We start from the raw sequence: 22,273 nt of genomic DNA, 5'->3' as shown, positions 1-22,273 counted from the left end.
ATTCTATTCCATTGTTTCATTAGTCTGAATTATGATAATTAGCAATAAATAAATCAGTAAGCAACCAACCTAGGTCGTACACCTAACACAGTACTGGGTATTTTGTGTAGGCTCAATAAATATTTTGTGTGATATGACATATTGCTTTAACAATGTTTAACAGAAGTTAGAAATGATACTGACCCAGGATCTTCAACTCAGCATTTGCATAAATGGCTCCATATGTGTTTTCAGCTATGCACTGATACATTCCGGCATTTTCAAAAGTCACATCGTACAGTCTTAATTCCCCTTTATGATACTGAAAAGAATAAAATTGAAACATATTCTCAAAGAAATTTAATAGAAATACTTTCACTTAGGTCTGGGTTTGGTTGTCTTTTAATTTAGATACATTATGTTCATCTGCCCCCACTGTTACCTAAGATGAACTGAGTGGGATTTTCATGGCATGGGAAAAGAAAACCCACTTACCATGCCCAAAGGCTCTTGTTCTATTCATCCTACAGAGCTGAGAGTCCACCTTTTCCCCTCTTGGACCAGCTGGGAGATTACAGTGGGAAGGTAGAGAAGAATCCCACTGCTGCTACTTGTCCCCAGGGCCAAAGATAGGACTTAGAGCTTCACTCTTACCTCTGTCTCTGTGGGGTACAGGAAAATAGTGGCAAGAAAAAGAGGACAATATTAGGTATTGGAGATGGATGAGTAGGAAGAGGGTGGAAAAGTGGAACAAAGGAAAAAATAAGGAGAGAGAGAGAGAGAGAGAGAGAGAAGGTAGAGTAAGATTACAGAAAGTTGTTTAAACTGAAAGAAGATACGTTATGTTCAGTTTTTGTTTGTCTTTTTTAGGAAGCTTTTATATTTCAGGGCCCAAGTACCCTTTCTCTATTGGCTCTCCTGCTAAATTTATCCCAGGACTACCCTGAAACACTGCTTGAACAGGAACTCAGGAACAGCAAAGCACTTGAACATACATACCGCATATCCATTTTTCAACCATCGGATTGTAGGGATGGGCTTTCCTGTGGCCACACAAGGCCAGTAGAGATCACTGCCTATGTCCACCTCTGTGTCATTGATGTGTTCTACCCACTCAGGGGATGCTAAAAAGTAAGGAACATTGTAAACGTTAAATGAAAGTCTCAAGATCCATCATAATCTCCAGAGTATAAATATTACATTTAGTTAACCTAATTCTGCAGAATACATCAGATAGTGTAGGTATCCTGAATTCAGTAATAGGCCTTGTCTTTGCATAGGTTTAACCTATGCAAATCCTGTATTATTACAGCAGGAGGTAACTGTAACTCAGTCATTATTTTTCCATTTGTAAATCGTGTTGTTGGAAAGCTGAGTTATAATTAGTACTAAAATAATTGATTTTTTTCTGCTCATAACATAAACCTTTCAAGTCTGTCAAAATGACCATTAAGGTTTTAAAGAATTACATCTCAATTCAATATGACACAATCTCTTAACATTTTGGATAAAGACTCAGATTTTTTTTCCCACTCCCTCAGGTATACATCATCTTCATTTTGATGGAACTTTTCAGCTAGTGGCCACTGTAACATCTTACTGTGGTGCTAGAAAAGTGACTTGGACACCTACATATACTCTTTCCATATTAGAAACTATATACAGTAGCTATGATTGCTGAAATCCATGCAGTAGTAAAATTGATCTCAGTCTCATTCTTTAATCTGATCTACTTGATATCTAAAGAAACATCCATAAAAATGAGAAAACGCTAAAAATTTTCCGAAGAAAAAATATTTCTAGAGAACAAGCAAATAAACAATTTGACAGTCTTTTTGATTATTTCAGTTATCTAGTCTAAATATATGCAGATAAATAAATTAATATAAAATAAAAAGGAAGTAGGAGGAAAGAATCCTGAGTGGAGAATAATATTTCTTTGGGAACTTGTGTTAATTTTACAGCAAAAGCAATATATACATCTTATAAAAAGCATTTAACAAGTAATAAAATACCAGAAATTTAAAAACTAGAAAACACTTTTATCTCACCAAAAACCATCAACATTATACATTATAATGTCTACATTATACATGTAGACATATGTACACCTATATATTTTAAAGCATATATAATCTTATTTAGTACATGTTTTCACTCATCATTATATTTATCTGTAACATAGGGAGATATTTTTTAAAATATTGGTGGATATGTTCATTGTAATTGAGAGAGGTTTTATTTTGTATACAATCTTAGCAATACATAATACAGGAATATCAGCACCCTTCCTGTCTTGGCCTCACATAGACAACACAGACATTTGCTATCACATCATGTAATGAATAATTGAATTGGCTTGACACATTCTATATATGGCTTAATTAGGTAACCTTCTAGTGATGTGATCAGATCTAAAGATAATACTTAGTATGCTGCATTAGTAAAGAATAATATTTCTCTTAAATTACCTTCTGTAAATACGTTCTTCTAAGGCTTTAGATATTAGACAGTTCAAAATTCTACTCTGTTGAGAACCTGGAGCGTAGTTTTCTTAATATGTTGAATAAAAACAGGTCTATAAGCTTTCGAAACCTAGTAGAAAGTGGTGGATTTATTTCAAAAGTTTAAAGGATCTTACCTAGTGTTTCCTTCCTTTCAGGAGGCCATTTCATGCACACTTGATATGTATCGCATTAACGTTACTGTGGCATTGGACATACAAGTCTGAAGTTCAGGGTAAATGTTTGGGTTAGAGCATTCAGTGTACAGAGTGTGTCTAAAGCCATGATCACGAGTGGGATCATAAAGGGAGTGACTGAAATGGAGATGGGTTTCACAGATGGAACCCTGATCACACCAATGTTAGAAAAGTATGGAGTTGAAAGGCAATGGAGAATGAAAGATTATACAAGGAAATTAATAACAAAGTGGGTTGCAGACATGAAGCACAGAAAGTGAATCATGAAGAAGGGAAGGACCAACTGTGGCAACCACTGCTGTTAGATCAAAGTACAACTGAGAATTGATCATTAGCTTTAGCAATATGGAAGTCTGTGGTCATGAAAAGAAAGGTTTCTGTGGAGAGGTAGAGATGCAAATCATGTTGGAGTGCATTTAAGAGGGAAGAAAAACTGGAGATGGAGACAACACTTTTGGAGAATATGGGTGAAACTGTCAGATTTTTTATTCCTTTTTGGGAGAGACAGGAGAAAGTGAAATGGGACAGTACCCAGAGTTAAAAATGAATAATCTTGTGGAAACCCTCGATGTGTATTCACTTGTGACCTGCAAGGTTCATGCTGTGGAACATTATAGAGATTATTTCAGTCTGGAAAGTTCCAGTGTGGCCTGAAAAAAAATCTCTTCCCAAATGTAAGTGTATTTTAATGGGTGAAAAATCAAAGGCTTGCGCCAAGATAATTTTGTCAAAAAAAAAAATGATTCCTTAGACCAGTGGTTCTCAAAGTGTGACTCCAGGACCAATATTACCAGCATCCTTTGGGAATTTGTTAAAAATACAAACTCATGAGCCCCTAACAGACCTCTGAATAAAAAATTCTGAGAGTTTGGTCCAGCAATCTGTGTTTTAACAAGCCCTCCATGTGATTTTGATGCATGCTTAAGTTTGCAAACCACTGACAAACTAAGTCATAACACATAGCTTCTTCTATAAATAAAAAGATACTGAAAAAGACAGTGATAAAATGAGTAAACAAACTATATTAAGTGTATATTCGGAAAATTACCAATAACACTTCTATCAATCCATTGCTATTACCTATGGTTCAATTGGTAATAAGTTCATAACTTCTATAACTCATAGTTGTGACTGACTTCATTAGACATATGAGAAATATTTTATCTTTCTCCATGATGTAACATGCATCACTGTTTTCAAAACTATTAATCATTATGTAGTAGTTTTTCATGTATGGAAATGGCTGTAAATAAGATATTGATGAAATTTATACAAAATTTAAAAATTAAAATAATGTATCTACCTTGAACATAAATTCTTGCTTGATGTTTATCCTTTCCTCTAATGTTCTCAGCCTCACATTCATAGATGCCTTCATCTTCTAGCTGAATATTGAAGATCTTAAGAACAGCCCCAGAGGTGCTAATCTCAGCAGTGCTTGGCATTGGTTCTAGAACCTTCCGCCATCGGATATCCGGAACAGGACTTTAAATAGAAGATACAAGTGCTAAAGTTTCACACACTTAAAAGACAATTACTTTATGTTTATAGCTAAACAATTATTTATTTCCTAAAATGGTACTATTCTATATATATTAATAAAAGTGTCAGTATACTTACTTTCCAAGTGCAAAACATTCTAAGGTCACATTTTGGCCCATCAATGCATATACATCCTTGAACTGAACTACAATATCAGCAGGATATGGTTTTGTTGTTCCTAATATTAAGAGAAACACAAACATCCACTAATTATTAGGCACAATAGTAGCTATTCTTAAACATGGTAATTCTATAGGATTAGAGCTGCTTCAACATGGAAGCTTTTCTCTGTACAGGTACTGGTCATATCATAATGGATAGATTTGTTTGTTTATGCACAGTATGAATATAGTATAACTTCTCAGTATTTTCAATAATATTGGCTCATTCTGACAGCTGCATAACCAATGTGACTCAATTTACTAAAAAAATTCCTGTCTTTAGTGAGCAACAGATATGTGTCAAACATTGTGATGGGTGCCGCATGGAACTCAGGAAGGTAGAGAAAGAAAATGAGGGAGAAGGAAAAACAAGAAGAAGAAGAGAGTAGAAAAGAAAGACGCAAGGCAAGAAACTAAGGAGAAAAGAAGAAATGCCCACAGAGATAAAGGCAAAGGGAAACAAATTGAAAAGAGGGAAGGAGAGAGGGAAAGAAGGAAAACATTTATTCAGACAACACAGCGCTCTTCAAACTAGACACTTTATTTCATTTATTTAGCACATCAGTCCTGAAAGATGTATTATCCTTCAGGCTTACGGAAAAAATCAGGCTCAGAAAGGTGAAAAGCATTGTTTAGGATCACAAATTGAGTGTGTACCTCACACTGTAAAATGCTAAAGAGACAAATAAATAAATAATGATCTATAAGCCAAATCAAGATGGGTACTTTGAAAGAGTGACTGATGAGGAGGGTAGTTAGAAGTAGGTAAGGGCTATAGGACACTGAGGCAAATATGGCATTTAAATTGGACTAGTTCAGGTTGAGCAAACAGCATACTATGACAAAGCTCCAGGAGTGTGCAAGGAATTTTAAAAAGTCTAGGAACTCAAATGATGCTGAAGTATATGAGCTTGAACCCACAATCTAGAAGGACTGAAAAAAGGATATTAAAGGTTTTGAGATGAATTTTCTCAATAGGTAATGTATTAGTCTGTTCTCATGCTGCTAATAAAGACATATCTGAAACTAGGTAATTTATAAAGGAAAGAGGTTTGACTCACAGTTCCACATAACTGGGGAGGCCTCATAAACATGGTGGATGATTAAGAAAGAGCAAAGGGAAATCTTACATGGCGGTGGGCAAGGGACAGCATGTGCAGGGGAACTCCCCTTCATACAACCATTAGATCTCATGAGACTTATTCCCTACCACAATAACAGTATGGGGGAGACAGCCCCCCATGATTCAATTATCTCCACCTGGCCCCACCCTTGACAAGTGACGATTATTACAATTCGAGGTGAGATTTGGGTAAGGACACAGCCAAATCGTATCAAGTAACTACCATTGGGACCTGGTAAGAGAAGTAATATGGATCTTATCTTTGGTTTAAGTAGAAGACCTTGTTGGCATTTTTAAAGGATGGAGCATGGAGAGGAGAAATAGAGAAAACAGTCTCAGAGGTCCAAAAAAGGCTGTTTCAATACTTCAGGCAAAACAGGTGAGGGCCAACACTAGGGCGTAGTTACAGTGAAAACAGACAGGAAACAGTAAATATAAATTGTATTTTAGAGGCAGAATCAGCAGGATGACTCCTTGGATCAATGTTTCTCAAGGTGTAGATTAAAGGCTCCATCATCAGAATCACCTAGGATACTGGTTCAACTTGTGGATTCCTGGGTCACATTCCAGGCCTGCTGAATCAGTATCTCTGGGTCCTGCATTATTCCCAAAACTCCCCAGGTGCTTACATACTAATTAAGAACCACTGGGTTAGCTGTCCTGAAGATCAGTGGAAATTGGGATTTGATAGCAAATAATGCTACCTTGAGTTATTGGAAATAAAATTGTATTGCTAAATAAGCTAAAGAAAAGGAGAAGGTTTTGGAGAGAAATAACACGTGTATTTGTGACACTTTGAGCTTAACATCTTTGAGAGCTTTTTGGGGGACAAGTCCAGGATATAGGAAGAATTGAGATCTAAACACAAGAAAAGTTTCGGAGATGTGAACTTGAAGCCTCTTGCAAAGGTATACTGTTGAAAATGTTTAAGTGGGTGAGAATACCTAGGAAAAGATTAGAGAAAAATATAAGAAAGATGAATATTTTGTGAGCAATATTCTATGAAATTTGTCAGAGAGGCAGAAGGGAGATGAAGAATTCAGGAAATTAAGTGAAGAAAGAAAAGTTCACGAAAGGCAGAAGAGGCAGTGTCAAAGTTCAAACAGAATAAGGACTTCAAAGTGTCCTTTGGATTTAGCAAATAGGAATTCATAATAATTAAAAATTGCATTGAATACAAGAGAATATGCAGAGATAATGAGGTAGAGTAGAATCTGAAGATTCAGGAAAGAAGAAAATAAGTGTTGTAGTGAAGTTTCTAATTGAAATAAATGGAATGTGAACCAGAACAACTGGAGAACTTAGCTTGAGTGAGGGGAGAAATATTTCTGCTATGGAGACAAAAAGTAAGAAAATAAATAGAAGTGCTGAACTGCAAGTATATTTCTGGGGAAGAGTAGAAAGAAAATCAAGAGAATTTTTATATGATGGCTCCTTTTCAGTCTATGAAGTAGGGGGTGAGATTATCTCTTAAAACTGAGAAAAGAAAAATGAGCCAGAAAGTCAACAATATTTTTTGAATACCAATTATGTGAGTGTTGTCTTGCAGAGAAAAATAAAAATGGAACCTCAATGGTATTACGGCATTTTTCCCATCATCACACTGTACTTAGGGGTAAAGGCAGGAGCCAAACCTAAATCTGTTAATCTGAAGCTGGTATGCTCTCATGAGCTTGAATTTGCTGATATTAATGTAGCAGAAGGACTTGGATAGAGATAATGTAAAGTAAGCAAGTATACTGTGATTTGATTCTCTTAAGCAGCAGTGCTTTTTAAAGGGGAAGTAGTTCAATTGGAGCCTGGGGAGAGGCCAATCAGATTGTCAGTGGTCATCCACCATGGTGCTACCAGGGTAGCACCCCATGCTGATTATGTAGATTAGAAAAGACCATTTGTTTACTTATTTGTATCATGTAAATAGTTCCTTAAAAATACCAAAATAATCAAAATGACTTAAAAAAAATTCTACAATTACTATTGTTTGTTTTGATCTACTAATCATTTGATTTCTTCATGAGCTTACTAAGAAGTAGGAATGGCCACAAAACAAAAAGTAGATGTCAATGATTTCCACTGTAACCAATACACTACAACCAGACTAAGGTATCAGTCCCTTGTGTACTTCCCGAGCTAGAGGCAACTCATCCGAACTTAACCTTCTTACAGCAATTTTATTAGCTGAATCTTCTCAACACAAAAAGCTTAGGAGCAGGCCTTTGGCCCCGTCAACGTGCATCCCCTTCTATATTGTCCTTCCTGAAAAGCCAGCTAGTCTTCACTGGATATTTCTTTTCATTACGGTAAGTATACCATATGTAGACAACCTTGCAAAAACAGAGTGTAACAAATACAATACTTACGTTCAGGTATTGGAATGAGTGGGATGAATTTGCTGAACACGCTCTTTGTAATAGAAGGACTGGAAACAAAGCAGGAATAATTGCCTTTGTCGGAAGCCTCAACATTTGCAATGTAGAGATTGCCATTTGTCTGAGACACAAATCGGCGTTTATCCATTGTGATAAATACAGGAAATTCATTTAGAAGCCAGCGATAGCTAAGATCATCTAGGAGAAAATATTGTCTTCTAAATATTAAGTGCTTCCCCCAAAGTTGTTACATAATTTAATAGGGGCTGGTAACAAGCTATCACTTAATCTAATATAGGCCATTGTAGAGCAAATGTTGGGAGAAAGCGAAGACAAACAGTGCACACTTTTAAATAGGTACCATATTTGACATGAATAGAAGCATTACACTAAGCAATTACATCTCTTTATCTATTTCTATTATTTTATAAACTATTAATATTCTTGCTTTCATTTCATTGATGGGCTAAGTGAAACTTGAAGAGGTTACATAACTTGCTTAGAATTTCATGACTATTAAGAAGAAATGGGATTTTGAATCCACATCTAATAACTCCAAAGCCATGATTAATCTGCCGTACTGCATTTTATAAATAAAATTAAGATTACTTACCATATTATCACTTTATCTGTTTTTTTTTTTTTTTTTTGTGTGTGTGTGTACACCTATTTTAAATTACAGAGTTAGAAATGAGCTTACATAACCTATTGTGGGGGCTGGACGTGGTGGCTCACGCCTATAGTCCCAGCACTCTGGGAGGCCGGGGCAGGTTGATCACTTGAGGCTAGGAGTTCGAGACCAGCCTGGCCAACTTGGCGAAACATATGAAAAATACAACAGACAAACCAACCAACCAACCCAGCGACAACAAAACAGGTCTACCCTGGAGTCATACTCTATTTTTTTCTATTTTCCTCCCTTTCTGATCCTTTATCCCACTTTCTTTTTCTTCCTCTTCCTGCTCCTTCTTCTTTGTCAAATAGAGGATTGAGTTATTATCATTGATCCATACAAAGTCCCTTTCTCATTTATTTTCTTTAATTCCCACCCCCCATTTCTATTCCCCGTCTTCCCGTGTGCAACCTTCCTAATATGTTTGATATGCATCTTTTTGTTTGTATGTATTTTTAGAAAATGCGTATTGTTTTGTGTGCAAAAAAAAAATTAATAAAAAAAATTAAAAAAAAAAACCACAGAAACAGGGAAAAGTGTAGTACTGGTTTAATTAAATATTAGGAGATGTATCATATGGTAACTCTTACCCATATGAAATTCCTTTGGCTGAACACACTAACTAGTTAAATGGAAAACTGAATTTCCTCCTTAATTTGCTGCATTTCCTATAGTTTTCTACTCCTTCTTTCCTCTCTGTTTTGATGAATGACTCCCCAGGAGTCATTCAACAAATACACAAGAGGAGACAATGGGCAATTTATACCTTTAGGTCAAAAAATGATGATTCCCTTCAAAACATTTTGATCACATAAAGACAATTTCTACTGGGAAGAATGTAAGTGGGAATCTCTCCAGGTCAGACTAGATAGGATTTTAGGTGTAAAATCATGACAAACCAAGAACTGGCAGCACTCAGGCTTCTTTTAAAGATGAATAATCATGACAAACGGCTATTTTGCTTTGGGGAACTCAACGTGGCTAGCAAAGCTTTCAAAGAGAGTGTGAAAGCACAATGACTATGAAAAACTAACAGAGATGCACATTACATAAGCTTCACATAATTGGGAATAATAACCTGGGCATTATATTTAGCTTAGCTATGTAATTTTCTCCAGCAAAATACAACATCAAGACAGGCAGTGAATATGATTATATTCTTTTGGTTTTCAACATTGATTTTTTTAAATTATAGAAGCAGCAGCATATGTTTATTATTGAAGAAACAAAATACAGTTAAAAAGAGGCAGAAATTAGACTATCATAACTAGCCTCTAACTCAGAATTATGGTTAACATATATTTCTAGGCACTTATATCTGTGAATAATTGAATTCTTTTAATTTGTTTTCTTTTTGCTGATTTAGGGTCACAGGATAATTAGTATAGGAAAATATTTAGGGAGCTGCTTAAATTTCTTAAATGAGGGCTCCTGGGGTAAGTAAAGAAGTATCACATTCAGAAAGGAGTATTAAGTAGTCTTTCATCCAAGCTGATATGTATAATACATTTAAAAGAAGACTTTGATCTTTTCTGTTCTGAAATAATATTTCCTATTCTCAGTTGAAATGTAAATCCAAATTTTGTAAAGATTTCTGTTAAAAATTAAATCCCCACTCCCCCTGCCCCACCACCAAAGCCAAAAATGTCAAGAAAGTGTGTATTTCATTATAGAGAAAGGACATTTGTAACTATAGAATGTATGAAAGATACTGCCCACAAAATGTATTTAGAGTAATCTGAATCCTCAGTGGTTACGTGAATACAGAGACCTGAATTTTAATTCTCAGTATGTCTTTTATCAGGCCAATTAGTCACTCTACTACTCAATTTCTCTAAAATGTAAGACATTTTCTTGTGCCCCACTCATAAGAGATGTGTGAAAAGGAATGAAAGAAGTGATGGTATTTGATCCTTATAAGGGATAAATGCTAAATCCGAGAAGTTATTGTCATGATGTTATATGAACATAAGTCTTGGACTATGGAACAATTGACCTGACTGAGTGAATGCCCAATGTTGATTCTCTAATTTATTTATTTTGCAAAACCTGAGTACCTTCCAAGTGCTGCTAAACAAAGTAGATGTGGCCTTTGCATTTGTGGAACTTGCAATATAATTAATCTAAGTTTATTTAACAAATCTTACTTATTTTTAAAGCCATTCACTTGGACAAAACAATAATTGCAATTTGTTAGAAGCTGTCAGCACTTATTACAACAAAGGTAGGAATGGCTCTTGCCATTTTTAAATGGGGGATCCAAGGCCTCATAGGGTGAAGTGACTTCCTGAGGTCATACAGCAAAGGGGATGCAGAACTGATGTTCTCACCTCTTTCCCCACCCACCATCACCAAAATAAGCTGTACCAAGACTGCAGCCATAGCCACCCTGACTCTCCAACTTACCGATGAGACGTGATTTTGACAATCAAGAGCTAAGCCCTGATCTACTTCTTTCAAGGACTCAACAGACCATCTTCTTTGTCTCTTTCCTAGCCCCACACAGATGATAAAATCAACCATCTTTGCAAAAGCCATCTGTTTTCCTCGGATTATAGACTGGATTAAACAATAAATAACCATAAAATTACTTTTTCAGTAAGTGCCAGCACATGCTTAAGAAATGTTGCTTTTATCGGTAGATATATGACACTTCTTGCTTTTGCCCCAGAAGTCTAGGTAATCACATTGCAGTCCCATGGTTTTGAAAACAACTTATTGAATGATGAATCACAAATTGATACTCCATCACCCCCAACATCTACACACACATAGAACTGCCACCTTGATTTCCATTTGGAAGCTTAACAGATGCTTTACATTTAACATGTCCACACCTATTCCCTCAGCTGAAGTAATGGCAACTTCATTCTTTTAGGAGCTCATGGCAAAAACTTTTATGCCACCCTCAACTCTTGTATTTATCTTATATACCACATAAAGTCAACAAGCAAATCCTCTTGGCTTCCCCTTCAAAATATATCTAGAATTTAACCAAAATATACCTAGATTTCTATATAGAATTTAATATATTCTATTTATCTAGAATATGCTTGGCTTTACCTTCCCACCTCCACTGTCACCACTCTGGTCTATCATATGCTACCTAAATTATTACAATACCTCCAAACCGATCTCCTGTTTCCACCTTTGTCCTCCCCAGGTCCTTTCTTAAAACAGTAACCAGAGGCACTTTTCTATAACTTAAGTCATGTCATGTGTCTCCTCTGCTCAAAGCCCTCCAATGTAAATTGCATTCACAGTAAAAGCCAAAGTATTAATAATTGCTATGGATCATAAGTTCCTCCATAATGCAGCTCTTGTACCTCTCTTATTTCATTTCTTACTACCCTCTGCCTTATTCAGTCTATGACAGCCACCCTGGCTTCCTTGGTCTTCCATAGTCTGACCTCAGCGTCTGCCTGGCATGCTCTTCTCTAGGATACTCATATTGTTATCTCCTTTACTTCCTTCCGGTGTTTATTCCAACTTTCCTTCTGGTGATGCTTCTCCTAAGTTCAGTCGTCTCCTCAATACTTACTCTCCGCAATTCCTTGCATCATATATATAGCTCCTTATTTAGCAATATATAACATACCATGTCTTTTAGCCATTTATCTTATTAACGTCTGACTCTCCCAGTGGAAGACCTCTGAAGGCTGGTAGCTTTTCCTGTTTTGCTCCACTGAGGCACTTCTGTGGCATACATTGTTCCTGCTGTATAACAAATAGTCCTAAGAGATTTTCTGAGTCAATGAGTGATGCAGTGAAGGCCATCCAGTATTGAATATGGTCAAATGTAGTCACTGGATACTTTTGGTCATTACTTTGTGGGAAACGCTATGAAAATGGTAGGTTTTTAAAATAAATAAACATATATATAGTTTCAATAGTTCCTTAAGAAAAACACTTTTCTCATTGAAAGGGTGTTACAAATTTTGAATTTTATATGTACCTCCATATTTATCAAGCAATCATCACACACATCAGATTGATGTATTCCACACAAAATCCTGTATGGAGTTTTAAAGCCTGTTACGTTTCATTCTCTAGGCAGATGTTTAAAGTCAAATTTAAGGCATAATATTAGAACTATAAGAATAGAAACATGATTTTTAAATTGTGAAAATAGGTAGTTATATATTGTTTCAAAGGGATATTTGATAAATACATGAAAATTGGTGAAAGTGTATGAGGAATTCATCTTTTAATTAGCACTTTGGTGGCTTTTGTCTTAGCCATATAAAATTACAGAAAACATAGATTCAAAATTGAATTTCATAACAGATGACACTTAATTTAGCCCCATTTATAAAGTAGATGATTATTCTTGCTGATTGGTATTCCTAAGGAGATTAATAATTTATTATGTCTTTATCCCTTCTAGTGTTTAGTTACATACAGTTCACAGTATTTCATAGATACTAACTTGTTAAGAAAAGGATTGATTATATATCCTTTCTTGGTACTGTTCTATTTCAGTAATATTTTCTAGAAAATCTAACAGAACTTCCCTGTGGAATAGGAACTTTAATGATGACATCATACAATACATATATGTTTGTAAACTGAAATGATTAGAGATCCTTGGGACTAGAGCCAGGTGACTGAGCCGAGAAAGGAAGCGTCCATAACAATTAGCGACACATTACAAGGTATGCAAATATTCAGTCTCATTTAATTAATAATGAGCCATGATTATTAATAATGTAGCATTATTACTAAGAAAATGGAAACTTGTCCATGTTGTTTCATAGATGCTAATAGAGAGGAATTAAGTTTACCTGGAAAATGGTACGGAGGGTCACAGAGAAGCACCATTCCTTTCCCTTCTTTTACTCTGACCTCAGGACGTTCCTCAGGTGGGAAAGGATCAAGATCTAATTTCAAAAGAAAAAAAGAGAAACATTCACTCTCTGGTCAATAGAAAGAGAGACAGTCATCAATTTTACCTTTCAGCGAATAACTCATTCATGAGATACAGCACTTCTCAGTGGTTTGGTGAAGCCTAGTAAAGTCAGCTTCTCGTTCTTACATTGCTGAGATTTGTATACACTATTAAAAAGTTCTGTTATGAGCTCAAAGTCTATGGATATTGGGAGCAGCCTGTGTAAGAATTCTGACAACCCTGAAAAATCACAAATATCCTAAAGACTTTCGTTTCAGACTTAGGGAGAATCTCAGTCAGGGTATCTGGAAACACAGTGAAATCAGACAAACCCAGGGACCTACCAGAGAAAGTAAGTAAGAAGGAATGACTCAGAGGAATGGACTCATTTGAAGGGTATTTCTCTTCCTGAGGGAGGGCTTGGATATTGGGAAGGAATAAGGGTGAAAGGCAGGACCCTCGTTAGGGAACGTGAAAGTGACCAATCTCTTGATCCTTCTCAAATTCTGGGTTTGCTTCAGTTCTAATTTTCTTTACTCTTTTCTATGTATTTGGAACTTACATTTCACTTGATTCCTTGATATTCTTCCAGTTCTTCATTTATTTTACTGATACTCATTCTATTTTTTTTTCTGCCTCTCTTCCTGTTACTTACCTGTGATCACCACCCAAATTATAACATTGAATTGTTACTTTTCTCAGTATAAAGTGTATACCTCTGAAAATTCATCTATTCTAAGTGTTACTTTTTTGCAGAGGACTTTTCAAATCTACTTCTCTATTCCTGGTGTCTTACTTGAATGCCATCCCTATCCTCAATATTACTTGACATTTCAACTTGGATAACTCTATCACAAAAACCTCTGCATGTGAAGCAACCATTTAAATGTTTCCTGCCATCCTTGAAATTGGTTTTTCTTGCTCCCATCACATTATTAATGAGAACAGAATATTTCTACCCTCTGACTAGACATTGCTTGGAAAAAAAACGTCCAGTCTTCTTTCCTTTTGTGCAATGCAACCTGTTAATTCTTTCCTTATGGTTAATGTATGTTATTTACATTTCCACTCTCACCACACTAATTTAATCTTACTTCTCTTCCTGTACCTCTCTTATTCCCTCCTGATAAACCCTAACATGAAGGACTTCTTAAAACATTGTTTTCATCCTATAATTCATTTTGCAAAAGATTTAAGTGCTGACTTAAATCACATACTGGAGATCACCTGGTCCAACTCATCTCCCAATGTAAAATTTTCTTTCGAAACAACCTCTAATTTTTAGCTTAGCACAGTTTTTCATTATTAGCCCTAATTAAAAGAAATGTTTCATGTAATTTAAATTTAAAATAAATTAACTAAAATATAATTAAATTTACTCCTACTATGAGAAATTAAATATTAGGCAATACAATATTGTCATATTGGGTTGATCTTTGAAGAGTCACAGCCATTATGTTGCCATATGTGACATTTTCTTCCCCCAAAAGTGAATTTTCACCCCCTTAGGGGTGATAGTGCCCCTTTGATAATACATGGCTTGGTGCTTCCATTGATGCCTTTTTTTTTTTTTTTTTTAAGACAGGGTCTTGCTCTGTCACCAGGCTAGAGTGCAGTGGCACCATCTCGGCTCACTGCAACCTCTGCCTCCCGGTTTCAAGCAATTCTGCCTCAGCCTCCCGAGTAGCTGGGATTACAGGCATGCGCCACAACGCCCAGCTAATTTTTGTATTTTAAGTAGAGACAGGGTTTCACCATGTTGGCCAGGATGGTCTCGATCTCCTGACCTCATGATCCACCATCCTCAGCCTCCCAAAGTGCTGGGATTACAGGCATGAGCCACCGCGCCTAGCCTGATGCTAATTTTTAAAGAGTCATTGAAGATCCTCAGACGCTGGCCTCCTTTATTTGACAACATCATCTTTCACTGTTTCAAGTGCATTCATAGTATGCCTTGCGGTGCTTTGTTGTCTCCATTACACAATAAGGGCCCACTCATCTTGTAAGATCCACCTCATCTATGATGCCTTCCTCTCACCATCCTTGATTGTTCTTCTTGCTGAACTCACCTAAACACGCTTGCCCTTTTTTAAAAGTTACAGTTTACTTACATCCAAAGCTCAGGGTTGCTTCAGTGCTTCTGACCATCCCGTAGTTATTGGATGCTAAACAGTAGTAGATTCCAGCATCTTTCTGTTTGTCAGGGTTGTTGATAACAAGGTTTCCTCCTACCATACTGTATCGATCACTTGTGAGATCAACGTCCCCATTATTCATTCTCCATCTATGAGAAAAAGACACAAAGGTCATATCACAGGTCATGAGACCTGGAAACTCTATGGAGCCAACACAGTTCTAAAATAATTTGGGTATGGCTCCATGTGAAATCAGACAATTAAGAATATGATTCAGGTGATATTTCTTTGTACTCCATAATTCTGAGTCTCTAGGACCATAATTTGTAATTTAGCTCAAGTACAGACAAGGAAACGTCAAAGTACATGACGTATTTTGTCTTTTTTTTTGTGAGGTATCTCAAGTGACAAATATTTTGTTGAGTTTTTCTCCATAAATTGATTTCTTAGGATGTAATTGATAGCCATCTATGCACCAGTTAGATTCATACATATGCAGATATACTGTATAAAATATTAAAAGCATGGTTCTACCATAAAAAAAATATAAAATATCAATATCTGACTCTAAATTTCAATGAAACAAACTAATTGACATTGGGTTCTGCTCAATAAGTGACATATTCTGACCACTAGAGGTCAGTCACACAATTTGAAAATGATAAAAGTCAGTTGGGTTTTTAAAAATTTATTCCGAGCCACAAACATACAAGTAAAACTGGATTTCCCTCAGCCTAGAGTTAGTGGTCACTTATGTCTTTTCTCATTACACAAAGATTACTTTTAATGAAGTAAAAAAAGAGGAACAATTCTTTTTCTTCCCAACCACATAATATCATAACAATATAAGACATGCTGCAGATAATCAGAGCATTAACTGATAGGGATAGTGTTATAAATAGACTGGAAACAGGGATCTAACTTTCTGATGTGATGATGAAAAGAATGCATGTAGAAAATAGTTCTCAACTAAGAGAACCAACTGTATAATTTTATAATCATTCTTCATCAGGGTTTATCCTTTAAAGTTCCGTGTCCTCAGGAAAGTCATAAGCCTAGAGCTGTGGTCAAATCGCTCAAATAGTAGTGGCTTGTGGCCACATCGCTCATTCCCTGGCCACTTCTAATTAAAGTAATAATCATGCCCAAAAGTCCTAATGACTTTAGAATATCTGTGGTCAAATCAAAGTTACTGGAACATTATTAGTTACAATTTTTGCAGTATAGGAGATAATTTAAAAGCAAGTATAGAAAACTGTGATTTTGCATTTTTACAACTTACTAAATTACAATCCAACGAATAAAGCCTTCCTCTTCCCCCAGGTGATGGCAATATTGTCCCTGCCTGAACCATCCAGTGTTAAGTTGCTTAGCTCTTGTCAAGACAGTGGGTTTCTTTGTTGGGCAGCTCCAATTTTTGTAATTTCTCCCTCATTATATTGGTTCCAAATTTTTGTTTATTATCTTACCTTCCTCCACATGGATCTGATTGTGCTTGTGACAGCATATAAGGATTACCTTTTTCTGTCTTTGAAGAAGTTCACTGGTCTAGTTTCAGAAACATAGACTATTGCTACAATCCCTTTTGATACTTTTTTATTGTAATGCTTGTTTCTTTGGGATGGGGGCAAGATAATGAAAGCCTCAAGGCTTGTAAGTCAGAAGTAAAGTACCCTGTTGTACCTCTCAGGATGTTGCTATGAATAGCATGTTGTCACAGAACATGCTACAAATATATAACTACTATATGAATGAAAAATTGGATGATTACCAAGGTTAGTATAATTTGTCCTGAAATTATGTACATTTTAAAAACTTTAAATGTTCTTTTCCATCAAACTATTTGCATCATGAGCTGATTTTTTTTCTGTTCTTTCCCCCCACTTTTTTTTTTCCTGTCAAATGCAGACTGTCTTCATAACAAGATTAAACATCTATCTGTCTTCTCCAGTTCTGTCTATTAGTGTATGGATAACCAGGCGAAACTCAAAGTGGGAATTTCAGTGCTGGGTGCAACCTGAGAGAGGCAGTTGTTGACTTACTGGCAAAGCAAAGCTTTGCTTTCCATTGTGCCTGTGGGGTGGGGGGATGGGGGCAGCAAGGAGAAGCATAGCCTTTTCCTATTTCTAGAACATTATCTGAGAGCAGCCCTTTCTTTTTATTGCCTCTGTTCCAGCCTAGAGTCTGATTTGCTAAGGTCCCTTGTGTGAATGTTAACAACAGAGTGTCACAGAATAAGTGTCACTGAAAGAGCTTTTAGGATTCTATCAATCTATCCAGATAGATAAATAATGAAAAAATTGCATACCTCATTGGAAATCATAAAACCCGTGTTTCAGTCTTGAATCTGTGATTTACTAGTTCTTGGGCAAGCAAATTTACTTATTCAGGATTCAGCTTCCTCTCCTGTAAAATTTTCTTGGACTGGATCTCCTCTACAGATCCTATTAGTTCTACTATTCCATGTCAGTGACAAACAGGCTCTCATCATATATGGCTGATGGGTGGAAATAAGTCTAGCCCATCAAATATTTTGAGAACAAATGTGTTATTTATAATTTATAAAATATCTACTTATATCATATTTCCATGCATGAAATGGAAACAATAAAAATAATTTCAATGGGATGGTGATTTTGTATCTAAATTCCTATTTTATCTTAAGAATAATTTTGTAATTATAGCCAAAGGCAGGAAAAAACTGAGTACTGTTAGAATCAAATGGGTGGAAAGGGATATTCTCTTTTATAAGAACTTTTTATAATAATAGAAAGTTACTTTCGTATCCAGGAAAAAATATTAAAATTAACTTTGTTGAGTGACAACTTTCAATTAAGTCAGGTGACATTAACACACTAGAGCCCCCAGTTTCTCCATCAGTCACTTGTTTTGTCTTCACGGAACCATTGCACAGGTGAAATTTAAATCCACTGGCATTTGGTTGATTTTTGCATCTCATTCTTTGCATCAGATGAGAAACTGTTAGTATACTTTTCTGACCCATCTGAAGCAGGAAAACTCATTGTTGCTTTTTTATAAAGTTGTTTTTGATAGCATACATATGTAACCCAGAAAAATAGTAAGAGGTATGTTTATATAGATTTTCCTATAGGTAGAGACATTTAAGAAATTTGCTGTGTTGGGTGGAATACAGATATGAGACTGTTGAAAAAGATGGTGCTTTCCACAGTTATTTGTGCAAGATCTTTAAATGTACTTAATATGAAAATTTATCCATATCTGTAGGTATGAGTTATCCAGGCCAGTACATAACAAAAACATTTTATCCTCAAATCTGTATATTTAAATTATGCATAATTTTATATAACCATTCATAGGCCTAAAAACATGATTTCCATTATACAGTTTATAAGTGGATAATGTCAAATGCCAGTAGCATTATCTGTGCAAAAAATAGTAAGAGAATTATTTGCATATATTTAAGAAAATCTGCTCTTTGAGCATTAGACAACTTCTTTAATAGTTTGTATGCCAATATTTTTGTTAATGTCCACGGAATTTGCAGAAAGCACTATATTATATCTGTACAAGTTCACAGATGCTGATCTGTGATCATTACTCTGACACTCCACTCTGAAAAGACAAGCGAGGTACATTACTTGTAAACCGGGAAAGGGCTGGCTCGTGCCCTACAGTTAAGTGAGACTTTTCCTTCCAGTGATTCCTCTGGATAAATGGTATTGATTGGCTGCTCTTCAAAAATTGGTCCAAATCCTTTGTCTTCCTCAGAAACTACAAGAAAAATAAAATTGTTTTACATTGTGCTGCTTTATAAGTCAAAGAAAATTTGAGAACATTGAAAAAACATTACTTGAAAAAAAATCAGAAACAGAATCTCCATTTTAATTCAAAACAAAGATATTTGCCTCCATAATACTGAGCCAAACATCAGGTTCTTCATTTAAAATTATTTTCTGTGCATTCCTGTCATTTCTCCAAATGTACCATGTGTTGCAAAAGTTAACTACTTTCCACTTCCCCAAACAAGCTGTGCTTTCATGCCCCTGAGCCTTTGCATATGCTTTTGGTTTTCCTAGAATCATCATTCTACTTTTCTTGTCCTATCAAAATTTGCGTGATCCTTTGGTGACCTAGCCACAGTTAGTTCCATCAGGAAGCCAAAACCTCTCATCTCTCCTGGCTTTTATTGGTCTTCTTTTGAGTTCCTGTAGCTCCCCATAAAGGTTGTGGTACTTAATACACTTGCTATGATTCTTGGTACAACTTTTTGTTCTGCTAGACTGCAAATGCTTGAGAACAGGTGGCTGTGTCTTTCATCTGTGTACATCATTCTCCTGGGTTGTCCGGAAAACAAAATGAGCCTAATGATTTTTGAACAAGAGTCTGAATGTGAAGGAGAGCTTCCTGATGTTGAGAAAATGAGTCTCTTTTCTGAGCCAGTTTTTGTTGATTTTTTTCTAAACATGTGACTAGCATTGGCACTCAGCACCATCTAGAACAATCAATCAATAAATTACACGGATATTGGATCTGAACAACTGGTTTAAAATTTATCACAAACAGCCGTGTTGAGAAGCAGTTATTCCTGGTGGTCTATTCTCCCTGGAAGGGAAGAGTGACACCTCACAGCAGGATGAGGAGAAGAGAATCATTCACGTGCCACCACTGCGGCAGCATTTACAGAGCACAGTGCAAAGCCATATGCCTCAAATGAATTAATAATCATCTGTGTGGCTAGAAAGAACGAATATTCTTACAGGTCACTGGAATGTCTCTGCCCAATCTAAGCCATGATTCACTCCTCCAGTTATTTTTTAAGAGAGAGGTAAAGACAGTGGCACACAAACATTTTATCTTCTCTGACACTAAACTTGAAGATGAGAGTGCTGTTCCAGCTTCCTTTTGAACAAATAGTTTCATTATGTCATTTAAATCTTGTCTCAGTACCATTATCAGTGTGCCTTTGGATAAATTATTTAATTTCTCCAAAGCTGAATATCACTCTTTATAAAATGGGGATAATAAAATCTACCTGATAAGGTTATTATCAGAATTATTTTGAGACAATTCATGAAAGATGGCAGTGTACCTGGCTTATAATCAGCAATGAATAAATGCTAATTTTAAAAACATTCTCATGAATTTGCCAATCTCTTCAAAATTTAGTTTATGTTTCTTATGTATATAAGATATTCGACTAATCATGAAGTTTCTAAAAAGCAGAAGCCAAGTTTTCACTCTTGTAGCTCTGGTGCTATTAGCACTGTGTTGTTTGGGACACTCAGTACATTTTTGTTGTACATATAGATGGTTACTAAAATCCTCAAGTTAGTTCCGCCCGCCCCGCCCCCACCGCTGGTATGAAGAATTAATTTATTTAATTAATAAGTTAACCCAAAATGTTTCAAAGGGAGCTGCCTCATACTTGGTTGAAATTTGCTGAAACTTTTATTCAATAGTTTATAGACCTCAGACACATTACATAACCACCATCCTATTTCAGATAGGAAATAGCTGGATCAGAATCAGAAGAATGAGAGGAACTGAGACTTAGCTCCTGCCATGAACTTTTCGAGTTATTGTCTTAGGCAAGCAATTTGTTTTACAGGGCTCGTACATTCAGAAAAGAAAGGAACATGAGTATATGTCCTAAGGACTCCATGTGCCTACCACAATTATTATGAAGATTATAAATACGAGGTAGTCACAGAGATGCTCTCTGCTAATAATTTTGAAAGTTGTGTTCTGGTTTGTCTCTAGTTCCATATCCTTCTTGAGGTTGTAAAAGCCATAAATGAATATAATGTTTTCTGCTTCACTTCTAATACTTTTACTGATGATGCCTGATATTTTCTGGCTATTCAGGCTGTAACAGCACAGCAGGGAAAAAATGAGAAATGAATCCTGAATCCTGATTACTGAAGACTTTCATTTTTTTATCGAAGGTCTGGATTTTCTGATTTCTGAAAGAAATGACCTTGTGCTTATCTCTGATAAAAATCATATGCTATTTTTCTTCTCAGTTTGACAATTTCATAAGCTATTCCTTGAGTCTCTCCAAATTGCACAGGTTTTCTGACTGGAGCAATTTAGTAACACCTGCCAATTTGAAGATCTTGTTGTTTCTTCTCAATGCATATAAAAATGCTTAAAAACACAAATAGAGAAATCAATATATCTAGATTCTCTTCTTGAAGGTAAGATAATTTCTATTCCCACTATAATCCTTGATAAATAATGACTTTAGTGTGAATTATTTTAAAACAATTTATTTTAAGTCTAAGTTCATAAATATTTAGAAAACTAAAAATAAATATCGCTTAGGGGAGTGTAAAGTTCATAAAGATCTTCTAAGTACTTTGATACTTATGCGACAAGCCTGGTGATGACGTAAATGTTATTACCAATGGAGAAGGCTACACATGTAAGGAGATTTAAGGAGAAATGAATGTGCGTTGCAAGTATGCATACACTTGAAACATAAGGCCGCTAATCTGCACTGGATTGGATCTTGAGTTTCCACTTCTTACAACAGTGCTAGCATAGAAATTTCAGATGGTCATGTTGGGAGCAACAATTTGATACACCATAGGTGTTAGCTGTCCTTGATCTGACTTTGGGTACCTCAATAAGTTTTTAGACACAACACCGAAAGCATGATCTATCAAAGAAAAAAAAAGGATTAAGTTGGATTTTCTTAAAAGATCTGCTCAGTGAAAG

The 22,273-nt window shown here is 35.7% G+C and overlaps 1 protein-coding gene across 6 annotated transcripts in view; it reads right to left on the bottom strand.

Annotated features, from left to right (window-relative positions):
• Positions 1–22,273, bottom strand: part of CNTN1 (contactin 1) — a 391,570-nt gene that overhangs the window by 139,199 nt on the left and 230,098 nt on the right. For all 6 annotated transcript variants that reach the window (XM_063620146.1, XM_063620145.1, XM_055250616.2 and 3 more), the window contains 8 exons: positions 19,192–19,324; positions 15,548–15,720; positions 13,333–13,428; positions 7,867–8,073; positions 4,301–4,400; positions 3,984–4,165; positions 979–1,103; positions 184–301 (listed from right to left, as the gene is read on the bottom strand). In XM_063620146.1, coding sequence (XP_063476216.1) covers positions 184–301; positions 979–1,103; positions 3,984–4,165; positions 4,301–4,400; positions 7,867–8,073; positions 13,333–13,428; positions 15,548–15,720; positions 19,192–19,324 — 1,134 coding nt within the window. The remainder of the gene's footprint in view (positions 1–183; positions 302–978; positions 1,104–3,983; positions 4,166–4,300; positions 4,401–7,866; positions 8,074–13,332; positions 13,429–15,547; positions 15,721–19,191; positions 19,325–22,273) is intronic.

The sequence above is a fragment of the Symphalangus syndactylus genome, chromosome 17 (assembly GCF_028878055.3).
Source record: "Symphalangus syndactylus isolate Jambi chromosome 17, NHGRI_mSymSyn1-v2.1_pri, whole genome shotgun sequence".
In the NCBI taxonomy this organism is placed as follows: domain Eukaryota; kingdom Metazoa; phylum Chordata; class Mammalia; order Primates; family Hylobatidae; genus Symphalangus; species Symphalangus syndactylus.
The sequence above is the reverse complement of the archived record's forward strand: the minus strand, read 5'-3'. Positions and strand labels throughout refer to the sequence as shown.